General features: G+C 41.8%; 1 protein-coding gene across 3 annotated transcripts in view; it reads right to left on the bottom strand.

Moving 5' to 3' along the window:
* Window positions 1-10,544, bottom strand: part of cacna1g (calcium channel, voltage-dependent, T type, alpha 1G subunit) — a 213,366-nt gene extending 202,822 nt beyond the window's left edge. For all 3 annotated transcript variants that reach the window (XM_085283808.1, XM_085283809.1, XM_085283810.1), the window contains exon 1: window positions 10,438-10,544. In XM_085283808.1, coding sequence (XP_085139934.1) covers window positions 10,438-10,530 — 93 coding nt within the window. In that variant the 5' untranslated portion in view covers window positions 10,531-10,544. The remainder of the gene's footprint in view (window positions 1-10,437) is intronic.
* Window positions 10,545-16,427: the final 5,883 nt, after the last annotated feature.

Genomic DNA, 16,427 nt, shown 5'->3' with positions numbered 1-16,427 from the left:
GTTGTCACGGGAGAATTTGCTCCAGGCTCAGCAGCGTCAGCAACGCCTGTATGACAGAGGGGCTATGCTCAGGCAATTTTCACCGGGAGATAAAGTGCTTGTGTTACTCCCTACTTCCAGCTCGAAGTTGCTCGCCAAGTGGCAAGGACCCTTTGTGGTCACACGGCGAGTTGGGGACGTGGACTATGAGGTCGCTCGGTCGGACAGGGGAGGAGCCACGCAGATTTATCACCTCAATCTCCTCAAACTGTGGCGAGAGGTTGAAACCGCTTCTCTGGTGAGCTTGGTGAAGGAGAGAGATGAGTTGGGGCCTGAGGTGCCAAATTCTATCATTCCCACCTCCCTCCCTTGTGATGACCATCTCACACAGGCCCAGAGAGCGGATGTTGTCGCGTTGCAACAGCGTTTTGCGGACGTGTTCTCCCCCCTGCCCGGCCGGACGTCCCTCATCGAGCACCATTTCGTGATGCAGCCCGGCGTGATGGTGCGTTCACGGCCCTACAGGCTCCCGGAGCATAAGCGAAAAATCGTGCAGAGGGAATTGGCGGAAATGCTGAGGATGGGAGTAATAGAAGAGTCGCACAGCGCCTGGTGTAGCCCCATCGTTCTGGTGGCGAAGAAGGATGGGTCTATACGGTTCTGTGTCGACTATCGCAGGGTGAACGAAGTGTCACGCTTTGATGCCTACCCCATGCCTCGGGTCGACGAGCTCCTGGACCGGTTAGGCACGGCCCGCTTTTTCACGACACTGGACTTAACCAAGGGCTATTGGCAGATTCCCTTGTCTGCCGAGGCCAGGGAGAAAACGGCCTTCTCCACTCCGTACGGTTTGTACCAGTTCGTGACACTTCCGTTTGGCCTGTTCGGGGCCCCGGCCACTTTCCAGCGTCTCATGGACCGGGTACTGCGTCCGCACGCAGCGTATGCTGCCGCCTACCTGGATGACGTGATCATCCACAGCGACACCTGGGCGGAGCATGTGCTGCGGGTGGCCGCGGTCCTGGAGTCCCTGAGGGGGGCGGGGCTCACGGCCAATCCGAAGAAGTGCGCAGTTGGACGGAGGGAGGTGCAGTATCTGGGGTACCACCTGGGGGGCGGGCAGGTGCGTCCACAGGTGGAGAAGACGGCGGCTATCGCATCCTGCCCGTGCCCCAGGACGAAAAAGGAGGTGAGACGGTTCTTGGGGTTGGCGGGTTACTATTGTCGCTTTGTGCCAGGGTTTGCGCAGCTAACCAGCCCCCTGACCGATCTCACTCGAAAGGGTGCCCCGGATCTGGTCCAGTGGATGGGGCCGTGCCAGGCGGCGTTTGTGCAGGTGAAAAAGGCTCTCTGTGGGGAGCCGCTGCTTCACACTCCTAACTTTTCCCTCCCTTTTGTTCTGCAGACTGACGCCTCGGACAGAGGGCTGGGAGCCGTTTTGTCCCAGCAGGTGAGGGGGGCCGACCGCCCTGTCCTATACATCAGCCGGAAGCTAGCAGAGCGCGAGCGCCGGTACAGCACCGTGGAGAAGGAGTGCCTGGCCATCCGGTGGGCGGTCGGCTCCCTGCGCTATTACCTCCTGGGACGCTCATTCACCCTCTGTTCGGACCACGCCCCGCTGCAGTGGCTCCACCGCATGAAGGATGCCAACGCCCGGATCACCCGGTGGTATCTGGCATTGCAGCCCTTTAAGTTCAAGGTGATCCATAGGCCGGGGGCGCAGATGGCAGTGGCCGATTTCCTCTCTCGCTCGCGGGGGGGGAGTTGGCTCGGCCGGACGGCTCCCCGGCCTCGAACGGTGTGTGGCGGAGGCGTGGCCCCGGGAGGAGTGGAGCGGAAGGCTCAACAGGGCGGCGCTGCGAGGCCGGTAAGAACAGCTGATGTTGTTTATGGACTGATGATGGTCTCCCTCCGCTGTGTTTATAGTGAGACGAGGAGGAGCGGCCAGGGGAGAGATCAGCTGGGCTCGTGAGCTGTCAGACTGTGTGACTGAGTCAGCTGTCAAAACAACAACACTTGAATAAATGTGGAAGTTGGCTGTACCTACCTGTGTGTGCGTGTGTCTGTGCCTGGTGTATTCTACACTATTATTTAGGGGTTAGCTAATACAATTGTGTGGAACCACTCGACATAATCTCTTTTAAATGAATCCAAAAAGGGCTTTTTTGAGTGTACCCCTAGTCTTCCTCATCTTATTTGGTCTCCTGTTCATTGCCCATCTCTCGCTCATTACCTGTTCAGCAGAAACCTAATATCACTACAGACTACAGCTCAGAAACTCCAAAGTGTGACATGTGGGACTGCGATATTATAATATGAGAATCTGTTTTAAAGCATCTTTTGTCCGTTTCCAAATGAAATTCCCCATATAGTACTTGTATCTCTGTTACTCACCTTCTTGCTCGTGATCTTATTAGCTTTCTGCATGCATCACATTCTCTACTGTAGCTGCTTCAGAGGAGATGATGGAGGGTTAAGTGTAGCTTTTAAAGAAGAATGTTATCCATTTTTCTTTTATGGTAAAAAAAAAGAGAGACAATTCTCAATGTTAAAGCTGCAGAGATTTTATCACTCATCTCTTAGTTTTCCACCCTGAGCTGGAAAGCTGACTGATGTACTCACAAAGATTTTATCTCCGGTCTGTTTACCACTGAAGATAATGTCTCAGAATGAGATAAAGCACAGAAAAACAAAGAACAAACACTTTTTTTATTGTCTTTTTCACAACAGAAACACACATAAGGATTATAGATTTATAGACATTTTAATTGATTTAATGATGTCATGATTATGTAGTTCATCCACCCTGTAACAGCAATAAAAGATAACAAAACCAAACTATGCATTTATAATAATACTACAACTTTTCTTGCAAGTGTGATGCCTTTAAGCTAAGTGGTAATATCAGTGTACACGTTCACAGTTACAGTGACACAAAGTAATAGGGTGGGGGGTGCTATGCATTTTAAGGAAAATCCATTTTCGTGTGTTTATTACTGTTTGCCTTTCAGCAAACAGAGAACAGACAGACATCTGCACTGACGCATATAAAGTAAATGTAAAGTAGCTTACAGACTGAGTACAACAAACTGATTCAGTGATGATGTAAGCTATCCTAGGCCTTTTCTCTTCTGCAATGTAAAAGATCAGATCGATTCAACGCTGCTCCCACAAATGCCACTGCTGCAAATATTATAGCATATAAGCAGCAAAACTGAAACTCTATAATGTGCTTGATACACAGAAAAAACCCAAAACAGTTCACGACTCAAGTGTCAGGGTATGCGGACTTTTGGTGAGCATAAAAATGTAGCAACAGTTATCGTGCTGCTGTTGTTCCCACTGATCTCACTGCAGTGAGGTCGACACAGTTGTTCTACACTGTTGTTCTTCACAACTGTGTTGTGTAGAACAACATCCAAGTTAATAAGACTACAGTGAATCACACTGATATATCCAATGATGTACATAATTAATGAAGCCACTGCTACTGTGGACCTCCACTTACAAACCCCCTTATTTTAGTTTATAGACAGCACAGATGAGAATACTGTGATGATGCAGCTATTAAAGTTTGCAAAAAATGTATAGGCTCGAGCCCATACTATCTTAAAGTGTAAAACAGATGAATGGATGATCCAAATAATGCTCATAAAGGAGAAGAAAAATGTAAGCTGTATTGAATACCAGTCTCAAAATGGTCCAAATAATGGCCTTTTATACTGTTTAGTCATGCAGCGATGACACTGCTAACAAATGAATTTAAAGTGACCTATGGATTTCCACTAAAACAAATTGTAAAAAAGGGCAACCTTTCAACAATCCCGGCAGATTGACGAGGGGGTCGTCCTTCTTCCAACCCCGCGGCTACACGACGGCCTGTGATCATTACGGTCGACATTAGCCGTGTCAGGATGAGTGCTCATTTAGAGACATCTCAGAGCAAAGTCTTGGCGATGGTCCCTCATTAGCCCTCATGCTATCTGTGTTAAGCACAGCCCTGATCTGAGAGCTAAGGCACTAATACTTGCAACTGTGGAACACAGATCCATTAACGTTAATGTGATAGGAAGCATTTAGCCTTTATAAAATACTAGATTTTAGACACAAATTTGCTGAATCCTGTTGCTTTAACAAGCACTGAAGTGACTCTAGAACTGAACTGAAACCTTTGGCAAAGTCTACTGACTGGGTAAAACTTGGAAAGGCACACACTTTTCATGAAGCTTACCGCCACTCTAACAGAGCTTCAGTAGTTCTCAGTTTTGAGAGCAGAACCTGCAGGAAGGGCAATCATCACAGCAGCATGCCATCAATCAGGCCTTTAAAGTAGAGCAGCTAGAGAGGCCACTGCATTTAAAAGAGTGTGAAAGTAAGAGGGAAAAGATTTTCTGCATTTCTAAAATATCTTGCAATGGTGATCTCATGTTTGATTGAGGGTTATTGGGGTAAGTTAAGGGCTTTAAATACATGACACTGTGTCAACTAGTAACACAACACAGTGTGTTTTAAAAATGGCTTTTTGAGAACTTTGGAAATGTGGAGTACAGTAGTGTGTAAAAGTCTTGAGTCATCTTCCATTTCTTTAGGTTTTGGTGAGAAGCCTCTTTATTCTTCAGCCTAAACTCTGATAGGCAAGGCTTCTTGTCATTTCCTTGATTAGTCTTCAGGAAAAGTTCTCCAGGCTTCTTTAAGCTTGGATGACGGTTGCCTTTTGTTCCATTCTCTATTAAGATGATCGCACACAGCTTCAATGACACTCCAGGCTTTAGGGAGGCCAGACCATGACTCATAATTGTGCATCCAGGTTCACCTTTACTGCATACCTTAATGCATGCTTTGACTGCTTTTAATGCATTGGCTCTGTGTTTGGGATCATTGTCAGAATGGTAAATGGACTGATTCTTATACAGCACTCAAAGTGCTTTATACAACATTCACCCATTCATACCATTCACAAGAGCACTTTCTTCAATGCTTTTCAGTGTTAGCTAGGCGCTAACACTTACACACATTCATACTCTGATGGATGCATCGGAGAGCAACTTGGAGTTAGTATCTTGTCAGGGATACTTGGCATGCAGACTGGGGGAGCCAGGGATCAAACTACTAACCTTCCAATCACTAACCTGCCTCCTGAGCTAGAAGAATGAATGTGTTGCCAATCAACATGGTGGATCGAAATCTGATTATACTTTCATGTGTTCATTATTCCATCAGTTTTGAAAATATCCCAAATACCACTCTCTTAAATTCAGTGACAGAGGATCCACCGTGTTTTACAAATGGCTGTAGACACTCACTGTTGTACTTCTCTTCTGATCTACTCACACATCACACATGTTGATGATTTGATGATCATAAAACCTAATTTTTAGTCCAGTTCTTTAGTAATTTGGCACACCTAATTTTCCTTTGTTATCTTTCCTTAAGGAGGAAGGGCTGATTGAAAGTCAGGAGGTTGTGTGACATCTTTGCAAGATTTTTCTTATTCTGCTTCTTAAGAACATAACTTTCAGATACTATTCATCTGCTATAGATAGTTTTCAAAGCCACCACTTCTATCTTCTACTTGTCTAGTGTGCCCACATTTGTTAAGGAGACACTGTACACCATGCTGAGCTTTTGGCTAATATCTGTTTAAAGCCCTGTGTCAGATTGGCGACCTGTCCAGGATGTACCGGTCTCGCCCTATGGTAGCTGGGACCGCGACCCTGATGAGGTGAAGTGGAAGAAAATGGATGGAGTTCTTTTATTTTTATTTTTTAGTTTTCATTTTGTATTAATGCAGATTAATGCAACTACAGAAATGAGTCAAATGAAGTGTTTTTATGAAAGGCTGCTGGTAACAAATTGCCTAAAGATGCAATTCAAAACTGTTTTTTTACAGTTTTCTGTTATGTGTGGATACAACACTGGTTCATCCACTGTTGTATGCTCGAATGATTTATAGATTAGATTTATAAATTAGTGAACAACCAAGAGACAAAACAACAAAATACTCTGAAGACAGTCAGGAACACAGATTGGACTGAAAATGATTGAAAAAGCAAACAATGTTGAAAGAAAAACATCAGCAAGCCTGAAGAACTACAGCTCCTTTCATTACTTTCAACTTCTTTTAAAAGAAAGTCTGTCTCCTTGGAAGCGAAATATAATGAACGAGGGGAGATTTTGCACGGTATCCATATTGAAACTACAGCCAGGTTTTATATTTAAACAAATGTTTTGCCAATAACAAATGTTAAAAGCGTCAATTTCGTGACTTCAAGCTTGTCATCACACACAGCCAAAGAGGGAAAGCATAGCTGGGGAACACATTAGCCCAGGGAGACAAAGTAGAATTCCTGATGTAAAATGAAGTAATTACAGTTGGTTTATTTATGATGGCAGCTTATCCATCTCAGTCAATGTGTGCATTTATGTTTTTGCTACTGGGTTTTGTTATCTCTGTCTGTGGGCCTGATTGCAGTAACAAAGTTATGGCCATACTTTTATCATCAGTCTGATAAAATCGCTCATTTATTATACACTAACACTTAACACAGAGAGTGACCAGTGTTACAGTTTGTTGAACCAGCTGAATAAAGCTAACAATATCAACTTGTAGCTGCCTGCTAAAGCTTGTGTTTGGCTATGGAGACGGTATAAAAACTGTTGGGGGGAAAAAATGCATTTAAAGAGGTTACAAAGTCAAACTGAGCCCTGAGCGCGAAAACAGAAGGAAGAGGAACGAGAAGAGGCCGACAAAACTGGAGAGTGAGGACGTCTGAGACGGTGCGGCAAAGACAGCTGAGCAGTGTGTGCTTTTATGATCGCTTACAATGACGGGGAGATTGAAATGGAGGAAGCGAGGAATTAATAAGAATGCGTTTAGCCTCTCGGCCGTACATTCGTCTACGCTTCGGAGAGGAGAGCCGCTGAATTAAATCTCATCTCATGTCGGCGAGCAGAAGAGATGCAGGGAGTGGATGGGCTGCCCTGGCAACAGCACCCTCACAAAGCTCTGCTCCGTGTCCCCCCCCCCCCACAACCGTCTCAACATATCCTGTTCTCCATATTCACCTGTCACATCATCACCTCTTCCTCATATGTCCTTTCTTCTTTTTTCTTTTGCATTTGCATTTTTATTTCTCTGATTTCCTGTCCTTTTCCTTCTCCTGCTTCCTCTACCTTCATTCTTCGAATTCACCCCTACTTTCTTTCACCAAATTTCCCATTTTTCTTTGTAACTCTTTTCTCACCTCTGCTCTTCTTTTCCCCCTTTTCCTCTCACTTCTGTCTAATCTTTCCCTTTTCTCTTCTCTCCTTTCTTGACCTCCTTTTATTCCATATTCTCTATTTTAACATCTTCTCTTCCTCCCTGCTTTTATCCCCTTGCTTTTCCGTCGTCTCCTCTCCACTTTCTTTTTTTTGCTCTTCGTTTCGTTTCCTTTCTTCTCTGCTGTTTTTCTTTGTTACCTCACCTTTCTTATTTTCCTACTTCTATTATCCTTTCTCTTCAGTACTTTTCCTTTCCCTAATTTAATATCTTGTCCTTCCTCCTTTTCCTTGCTTCACATTTTCTTATTCCTTTACCTTCCTTTTCTTCCCTGCATTCTTTTGTCCTGTTTCTGTGATTTCTTTTAATCGTGCCTTTTTCCTTTTTCCATAAATGTCCTCTTCTTGCTCATTTCCCTTTTTTTCTTTCCCTGCCCCTAACCTTAATTTATTTGCTTTCCCTTTTCCTCCCTTTTATTTCCCTACTATCTTTACCTTTCCAACACTCCAGATCAGCACATGCGTTACCCACTAAGCCGACTTTAACATCTGAGACTATACACGAAGTAGATTTCTCATATTGGAATGAAACTGCTGAATTTCAGAGTCAGTGGACAAGAAAATAAGATGACTTAGTTCTGATTCAATCTATTTGGAAACACTTTGCAAGCACATTATCTCCTCACTGCAGAAGATGAACAATGCCAGATAACGCGGATCCATTCTGCTGCACCTCACTCCGCTTGTTTCCCTCAGCACAGAAAACAAAGTGTTTTCTAGGCTTCTGCTTTTCACAGTGCGAACAGCGGCACTCCTCCATTAGTGTTTACTGGGTTAAAGCAGGTCTGTAAATTAATGGAAACGCCTCCACATAATATTGTTGTTTATCTTACATCTCAGATAATGTAAATGGGGGGAGCTGCAGAGACCAGATATGCTGGAAAGCAGCAGCTCGTTCCGGGATTCTTTTAAATGCGTTGTTTTTTAGACATTTTTAGAATTTATCTCAGTGTTTCAGTGTTCCTGCTCCCTGTCAGCTGCTATAGTTCTGTTTAAATAATGGTTGTGTTGCCTCATGATCTGCCACGCAAACAGGGATTTGCGCAGCATTAACGTCTGATGTTTTCTTCCCACACTCTGCATTAGTTGTCCTTATTTACTTGCTATAGAGTGTGTGGATGCTGTCCCTGAAATACCTGTTTAATACTTTCCAGTTACACTGCTTGTTTTTGTCTTCATAAAGGAAACATGGAGGATAAATGAGCGCCAGTAAAGGAAGTGTCTTGCTGCCATGCATATGTATGTTCCTTCTTTCACTTGGACATCTGGCAAAGAGTTCTTGGACAATTGTTAAACCACAGTTCACTTAAAAGCCTGCATTGCAAATGGGTGGTGTGGATTGTAAAGAGTGTTGGAAATTGCCAGGCAGTGAGTAAAGTCGCCCATGTGGATAGCATTAAGGCTTACAGTTAGGGCTGTGGCTGCTTTGATTGACGGTTGTGCTGACACTGGCTACTGTAGCTGATAGCTGGCTGCTAAGCTTCACCTGTGGTAAAGCTGACCTTCAGACGCAGACCACCCAAGAAGTCTGTGCTCCATTTTTTGGGGTGAAATTCTAGTATTTTCTTAACCTGGACCAGACTTATACTGGTACCATTACGTGATGAGCAAGTTAATCTGATAGACAGGCTAAAACATATAGTTACCTGCAAATTAGCTATTTTTTGTGTGTTGGAGCCTGGTTTCACTTCCAGTTGTGGCATTGATACTCAGTTATTAGAAAATAATAACATCCCACAGATCAGTTATGCCATCAACACATCCTTTCTTTCTTCTCATCTCTGTGTTATGTTCATGGTGCAGATGTAAATAAAGGTTCAGTTGCAGTACTCAGCTACTAGCTGAACTGAGCTACAAAAGAGGAGTGTGCATAAAAGGAATACGGTTTTTAAGTGGGTGGTAATTTCAAATGCAACTTTTCAAACAGCTTAACAAATCTCACCAAACACACAAACCATTTTTGCAGTTCCTCACAAAATCTGTCTGCTAGCTAATGTCAAGCTGACAGTGTTTCCCGGAGCGAGGAAAAAAAGCTCAGCGTGCAACACCCAGTAATGGAGAAAGATGTAAGAAAGACAAAGCAGGAGAGGGAGATGTCAGGATATTTTTAAAGGTAAGGACTGCTCTGCAAATGAAATTTTATGAAGTGGAAATTTGAATTTTAGAGTTTGTCAAGCAGATATTGGACAATGCACCACTACACCCCATCTTCCACGTTAACAACTGGTTGTTTTACACAGTCTAAAATCCGAAGGTGATTGGAGGGTGAGGGTTTGTGTAGGCTGAGAGAGCTGAAATAGTATAAATGTGTGTATTTGTTTTATTCTACATGAAAAGTCTGAGAAACAAGGGCTTCAGACATCATTTCAAACCCTGTGAACATAATCATTGCCACATTTGGATAAGATTGTTGACCTGAGGAGTTATCACCTAAAGCTAAAACTAGCTAGCACGGTCAACAACATGCATTCATAATTCCTTGTAAAATTTAACACTAAATTTAGTAATTAAACATTGTATTAAATACTGGGGTTTTTTTTGTTTTTTTTAAGGTAACCTTTTTATAATTTCTTTCTTAAAAAATTAGCTAGTACAAAATCATTCGAGAACCTTTGGAGAAATATGTAAACAGAAACGAGCTGATTAAATCATTAACTTTTTACCTTCAGATTATTAAAAAACTTAATTACTTCAAAACCTGCTTAATAAAATATGAATGATAAATGAATGAAATCAACCAAACGATATAAGACATGATTAAAAATTAAAAGCTCAGTGCAGGTTAACTGACAGATAATGTTAGCTTAGCTCTGGTAACTGGTACAACTGGTTTTGGCCTCCCTCTACCGGTGTCAACTCATAAAATTGAGTTTAAGATATATTAAAAACTAATTAATTAATTTTGTATTAAGTACAGGATATCATTCTTCCCACGTAACCCAACTCATGTAAACACACTGAACCCACAATATATAAAAGCAAATACAAATTTAAACATGACAACTACTGACTCTTAGTAAGCCGTTGTTGTGCAAGTTCAATCACACACATATATAGGAACTCTGATGTCCTGGAAGTGAAGCACAATTACAACTTACACAGTTCATACATATCATATTGAGCCAGGAACAGCCTTACCTGTAAGATCTTGCACCTCTCCGAGTCACAGTTGATGTCTTCACAGGGATGAAACATGCCCAGTGTCACACAGTTCAGCAGGATCACCAGCATGGACGCTCGCTCGAACCATGTGCAGAACAGTAGTTAAGGAATATAACACAGAGAGATGACAGCAGCTTACAGTGACAATCGGCAGAAAAATGTGCATTTCTCAAGGCTTTCTCCAGTGACCTCATTATCCCAGCCTCATCTGACAAAGTGATGCATGTTTATCTCTTTATATCAAAAGCTGTTTCTGAAAGGAGAACAAGCCAAGAAGGAAAAATTGGGAAATAGGAAAGCTTGCTTGTAACTGTACAGAGTGGCAGTCACTGCTCTCATTTCTCTTAACCAAAGATCCGTTAGGAAGGCATGTTGGAAATTGTTCAGGGTGTTAGCGAGGGAGATGGATAGGCACTTTAGATGAGATCGTCTGAGGCGGAACAAAAGACGACAAAGGCAGATGCTGGAAGACTGGAAAGCTGACTAAAAGGAGGATGAAGTCTACAGTTAGTGAACGTGGCGACATCTTGATGCATAGCGCATGAATTTTATTGACTGTGGGGTCGAAGTGGGCAGACCTAATGTGGTTAGGCTAAATGCCAGCTAGAGCAATGTGACACCAATCAATGATGAGACTAAACACAGATTAGGGTAATACTGTTTCAATAAGTACACACACACACACAACCACACCGCATTTTTACTGAATACATGCAAGCAAACACACACCACTCGTATTATAGATGGCACTACACCTGCAGGCAGCACCCTGCATCCAGTCTGGCTAACAATGTTAGACAGAAAGATAACAGTTTGTCATATGTGTGTGTGTCCAAGTGTGAGCATTTCACACATGTGAATAGAAGGAGTGGTGTGTAAAAGTGTGCATGCAGGCCGTGAGGACAAATGACTTGTCTGTCTTTTATCGCATTAGTCGCCACTTGCTCGTTCATCCCACTGACCCATTATGAAGCTGGGTCAGCATGACCTGTCAACACAGAAAAGCAAGAGCAGGATGGATGAAAATGGTGAAACAGAGAATTTTAAACAACCCTCTGTTGTGCTAGTCCAAATAAGCCTCCGCTGGCTTGATTGCTTTACACGAAGTAGAAAAGAATCTCAAACGTCTCAGCTAAGCAGTCCTGAATTCGTTCATCTGGGCTGTGGCTCAGGTGGTAGCAGAAGTTTGTTGGATCAATCCTGGGCTCCTACAGTCCATGTGCTCAGGGATCGTTGGTCACGGTACTGAACCCAAAGTTACCCCCAATGCATCTGTTAGATGATGAGTACGTGTGTGGATGTTCCTGATTTCCTTTTTTTTTTGTCACTCTTAAATGTTTCAGATACATAAAAATAAGAAATCAGGAATTTGACTGCGTCCATTAATTGACACTAAGTATTACCTGTGCTACGCAGAAGCATTCAAGAATACAACAATCTTTGGTAGTTCCAAACAGTTCTTAACAGGAGTATTGATTGATGTAGGCTGGATATTTAAGTCTGTGTCCAAAGGAAGCCTCAGTAGCATCACTTGGATAATGATTGTTGCATCTGGAAGGCTGTGCCTGATTATGTCACACACTGGAGAATGCAGAGAAAGTTCTGAGTCCAAAGGGATGCAATTAAAAAGATCAGTCAGTACATGGAGCGGGATCATTAAGCAGGAAACAAAAGCTCAGCCACGAGGGCCTCTACTTTGAGAAGAGTGGCACTAAAAGTTTTAAAGAGTGCAAACTGGAATCGACACTATGGCAGCGCCAGCATGTCTTTGCAGTTAAGGAAGAAGAAGGCGGGGCTAATTAAAAATAATGAGCTCTACGGGCTTGTTTGTTTAAGCAACTGATATTAGCAGTCTTCACCAGCGCAAACCATTATCGCTAGGTTTCTCCATACATCCTCATAAAGCTCCTTCAAGCTCCAGACAAAACTAGCTAGAAATTTTATTATCTCGTTGGCCAACAAATTACCATTATATATAAACGTTATGGAGAGAGGAGAATAGGAAAATATTTTGTTGTACAGCAGGTTTAAATGTAAATTGCATTAGTAACCTACGAAGAAAAAATACCTGCAGTGGGCAAATGCTTTAGTGAAGCAAGTGACCAATTTCACCTGGTGACAGCCAGCAACCGCTCGCCAACCAGTTGTGTATTACACATCATGTCCCACAACTGGAGATTACCAGCAGGTTGCAGACTGGTCTCTAGAGCCTGACGCCTAACTAATGACTGGAAAGAAAAAACAAACAAACAAAATGAGTGAACTAAATTTGAAACATGATTTAAAATTAACATAAAAAAAATAAACCTAGACTCACTTCTTAATATCTACTCAGGCCAACCAAGGCTTGATTGTTATACTACTGGACTATTTCAAACTGCACTTCCTGGAAAGCATGTGCAGGGTTAGGAATCCCTGAACATCTCTGCAGGTTCTCCTGTGCTGTCAGGAAGCTTTTTATCAGCTAACTGTTTAATAAATAGTTATTTTATTTAATGGGTCCATTTTATCTGTGTTGCCCTTAACCATACACTAGCCCGCTAAATTTCAAGTCATCAAAACTTTGAGAAGTCCACGAATAAACAGAAACGAATCATTATAAGCTAATTTGTTAAAGTAGGGGTATCGAACTCAACACACTGATGAAACTTGGTTTTCCTTCCAGCTCAAATACAGGCAAATTTGGTCCTATTTGTGCAAAAATAATATAGCAAACTGATAATAAATTAATTTCCAGAAACCTTTGAAACAAAATAATAATGCTTCTGCATATGACAGGGAATGGTTAAAGATGTGTTTTAAATATATCTATTAATAATGTGTGCTAATTAGCTTCTTCCAAATTTAGAAAACCAAACATTGCTTTTCCAGTACAAGTTTAATCTACACCTGTAGAATACGCTGCTGCCTGTGCTCTAATTAAATCAGAAGTTGTCCTCATTAAGGAAATGTGTATATACTAGATAGGTCAGCAAGAAAACATTCATAAAGGAAGCAAATGTACTCTGCCAAAGGACATAAAACAGGGAACTGTATGCACTTTGCATGAATCTATAGTACAGTACGAAGAAAGGCAGGTCTACATGCATCTCTGCAGAATCAATATGTGATAATCAACCTCTCCCTGGTCCTGCCCTTTTCCCTCTCAGCCTCCTACGCTTTCACCAGAAATGATCTCTTCTGCAATAATATGAAGATCTGTCAAATTAGTGAGTTCTGACAGGCCACTTATTTTTGAAGCTCTGTGAGCCATCTTCAGTTGGGATGTGAAGAGTATGATTTATATTAAACACTTACATGGTGTAAAAAACAGAAAATTTTAAAATTTACACATGAACCTTTGGAAGCAAGGAATAAGAACTAAGAGCAAGAACAACTAGCAATGCTTTTGTAGGCCCAGGCTGAAGATTAATACCCAGACAGATACCCAAGACCTTAGGCAATCTGATGTTCCCCTTTGCTGGTTGGTAGCTACACTAGCTACAAATCAATGGATGGATATTTTTATAGATCCTTAGTGGCTCACACTATAGGTGGTTCAATGGAGACTTTATATTATCTGTTATTTAGCAAGGCTGCCATTTTGCTGCAGTTTTAAATCAATACAGAGGAAGGTTGAGGTTTGGAGAGTTAGAGCTGGTTACATAGTTAAACCCTTCAAACACCCTGTCTCAATCAAATAGCATTGTTCGTTCCAGTTGGTAGCAGCTTCGATTGTTCACCTTAAACAGTTATTTCCCCTGTTATGTTACCGAATTTCAGGGATTCACTGTCGATCTCTTTATGTGTATATGCCGATATGAAACCAACAAGCATAAATGGACATTTAAAAGAAGGTACTCGAAAAAACATGTATAATAATTTTAAAAAAAAAACAATGCAAGCTTGTATTTTGTGTTTTTATTAAACAACTTAGTTGGGGCTTCTGCAATGTTTAATGGTTCTCTTAACTAGTGAAAGGAGACAGTGCCAGTAATAAATAAATAAGTAGTTCTGCTAAGACACACTCTGTGCTACATGGTCTACAACTGTGTAACAGACAACCTTAGTTAGCATCCCCAATTAGCAGCTTTTCCTCTGGAGTTAGACAGGAAAAACAGGCTAGCTCCCACTGGCTAGTCTGCTGACTAAGCCTCTGGGGGCGTATAATGGATATTCACTGAAAGACACAGAACACCTGTTCTGTGAGTTTGTGTCTGAGTGTTTAGTGGTTTGTTTGTAGCTAGCCTTGGTCTGCTACAGCCAGCAGCTTTTGGTGTCTGACAGTAGCTAATGTTAGCAAGCGCCGAATAAATGCTTCAGGCACTGCTACTGCTAGCCTATATACGCTATATATTATAATTGCTTATTATCCTCTGATTACAACTTGCTCCAACAGAGTACACACTTAATTTTATAGACTATAAGTCAAATTGTCACTGTAAAATATATAGAAAAGTCTTTAAATGTATGTGCTTTGTCCTCCTTTAAAGGACAAAGGATTATAAATATAATAATTTTATAGTTAATAACAACTCAAAATTCATGGAAACCTTTTGAAAGGTGAAGATGTAAAGGGCAGGTTTTACTGATGCATACAAAATATTGTTTACTAGAGGTCTTACAAGAGGATGAGGTGGATTTATAACAGGGAGGCATAAAGAAAAGGCAGAGGAGGGGGTTTATGTAGTGAGACAGAGACAAAGCAAAACATTAAATATGAATAATCTGACTAATGCAATCAATAACTCTTCCTCTGCCCTTGTTCTCTTCCTCTGACTCTCCAGCTGCTGGGCTATAATTAAACAATAAGGGCAGAAAGTTTGCAATGTACTGCCTTTATTGTGAAACCACACACACACACACCTTCATGGTGTCAGCATATAAACAAGCGGTGACACCCTGAGGGATGGATTCAATTAGAGGAAAGATACACTCTGAAAGCAAGGAGCACACATGCGCTACACCACAGGCACACACATGAAAACACACAACAACAGTTTTATATGAGAGGCAACATAATCAAACTCATCAGCACCAAGTATTCTGCTCTCTTGGGTTCTTCGATGCCTTTCTTCTTTCTTACACATGCAAACACAGCGTGCATGCTCCCCCCTTTCCCTCTTTAGTTAAGTTCTTCTTGACTAGTGGAGAAAAAAAACAATATGCAAGCGTTGTGTCTTCCCCTGTCTCGCTACATCACTCAGCTGACTCTGTGCCCTAATAATCTCACGCAGAAATCAATGCATGTACATATGAACTTTACATCTGTGTGTGTATGTTAGCAGAAATAAGTTAGAAAAATTCAAAAAAAGAGCAAAGTTTGTTGCAAAAGAAAGAGAAGAAAAAGTTTCTACCCTTCTCATCAAGTTCTTTCCACCTGTTATTTCTTTCATGAGAGTAGGGAAATGAATCCTCAGCAGGATGAGATAAGGTGCACACATGCACTCTGAGAGCGATCGATATAGACGAGACTCTCTGAATAGATATTTTTCATTGTGTTTACTTTAACTCAAACAAGACGTGGTTCTGCATCCATCTCTGCCTTGCCCGTCTCCACACATACCGGTTGGCCTTGGCTCTTCGTATGTTCTCTCCAAATCTATATCTTTCACTCGGGGAATTCTTGGCACGATACTACAGTTGGGTGAAACAGCTATATAATAAAAGATGCATGTGCAAATACTGAACGTGCTATACCTTATCTTACACAACTTAAATATATTCAGACATAAAAGGAGGATTGAGATCACTCATGTTAATGTTTTCACATTAACTTTCCAGGTTTTCCAGACTGAAAAGGTAAAAAAAAGGCTTGGGTTTAATGTATGCAATGTATGGACATAATTTTAGATAAAAGCTATGGAAAAAGCAGGACACAACACACACGGATCGATCGATAGATGATTTTAATAAATTTTAAGCTGCTTAAAGGTTAAAAATAATATGTGGAAGTTGATGTGTAGAGGCTAAAAGACTAAAAAGAG

Source organism: Mchenga conophoros, linkage group LG8 (genome assembly GCF_057382185.1).
Source record: "Mchenga conophoros isolate Kocher_MC1m ecotype Shallow Benthic linkage group LG8, M_conophoros_male_GT1.1, whole genome shotgun sequence".
Taxonomy (NCBI): domain Eukaryota; kingdom Metazoa; phylum Chordata; class Actinopteri; order Cichliformes; family Cichlidae; genus Mchenga; species Mchenga conophoros.
This window is presented reverse-complemented; position numbering and strand designations above follow the sequence as displayed.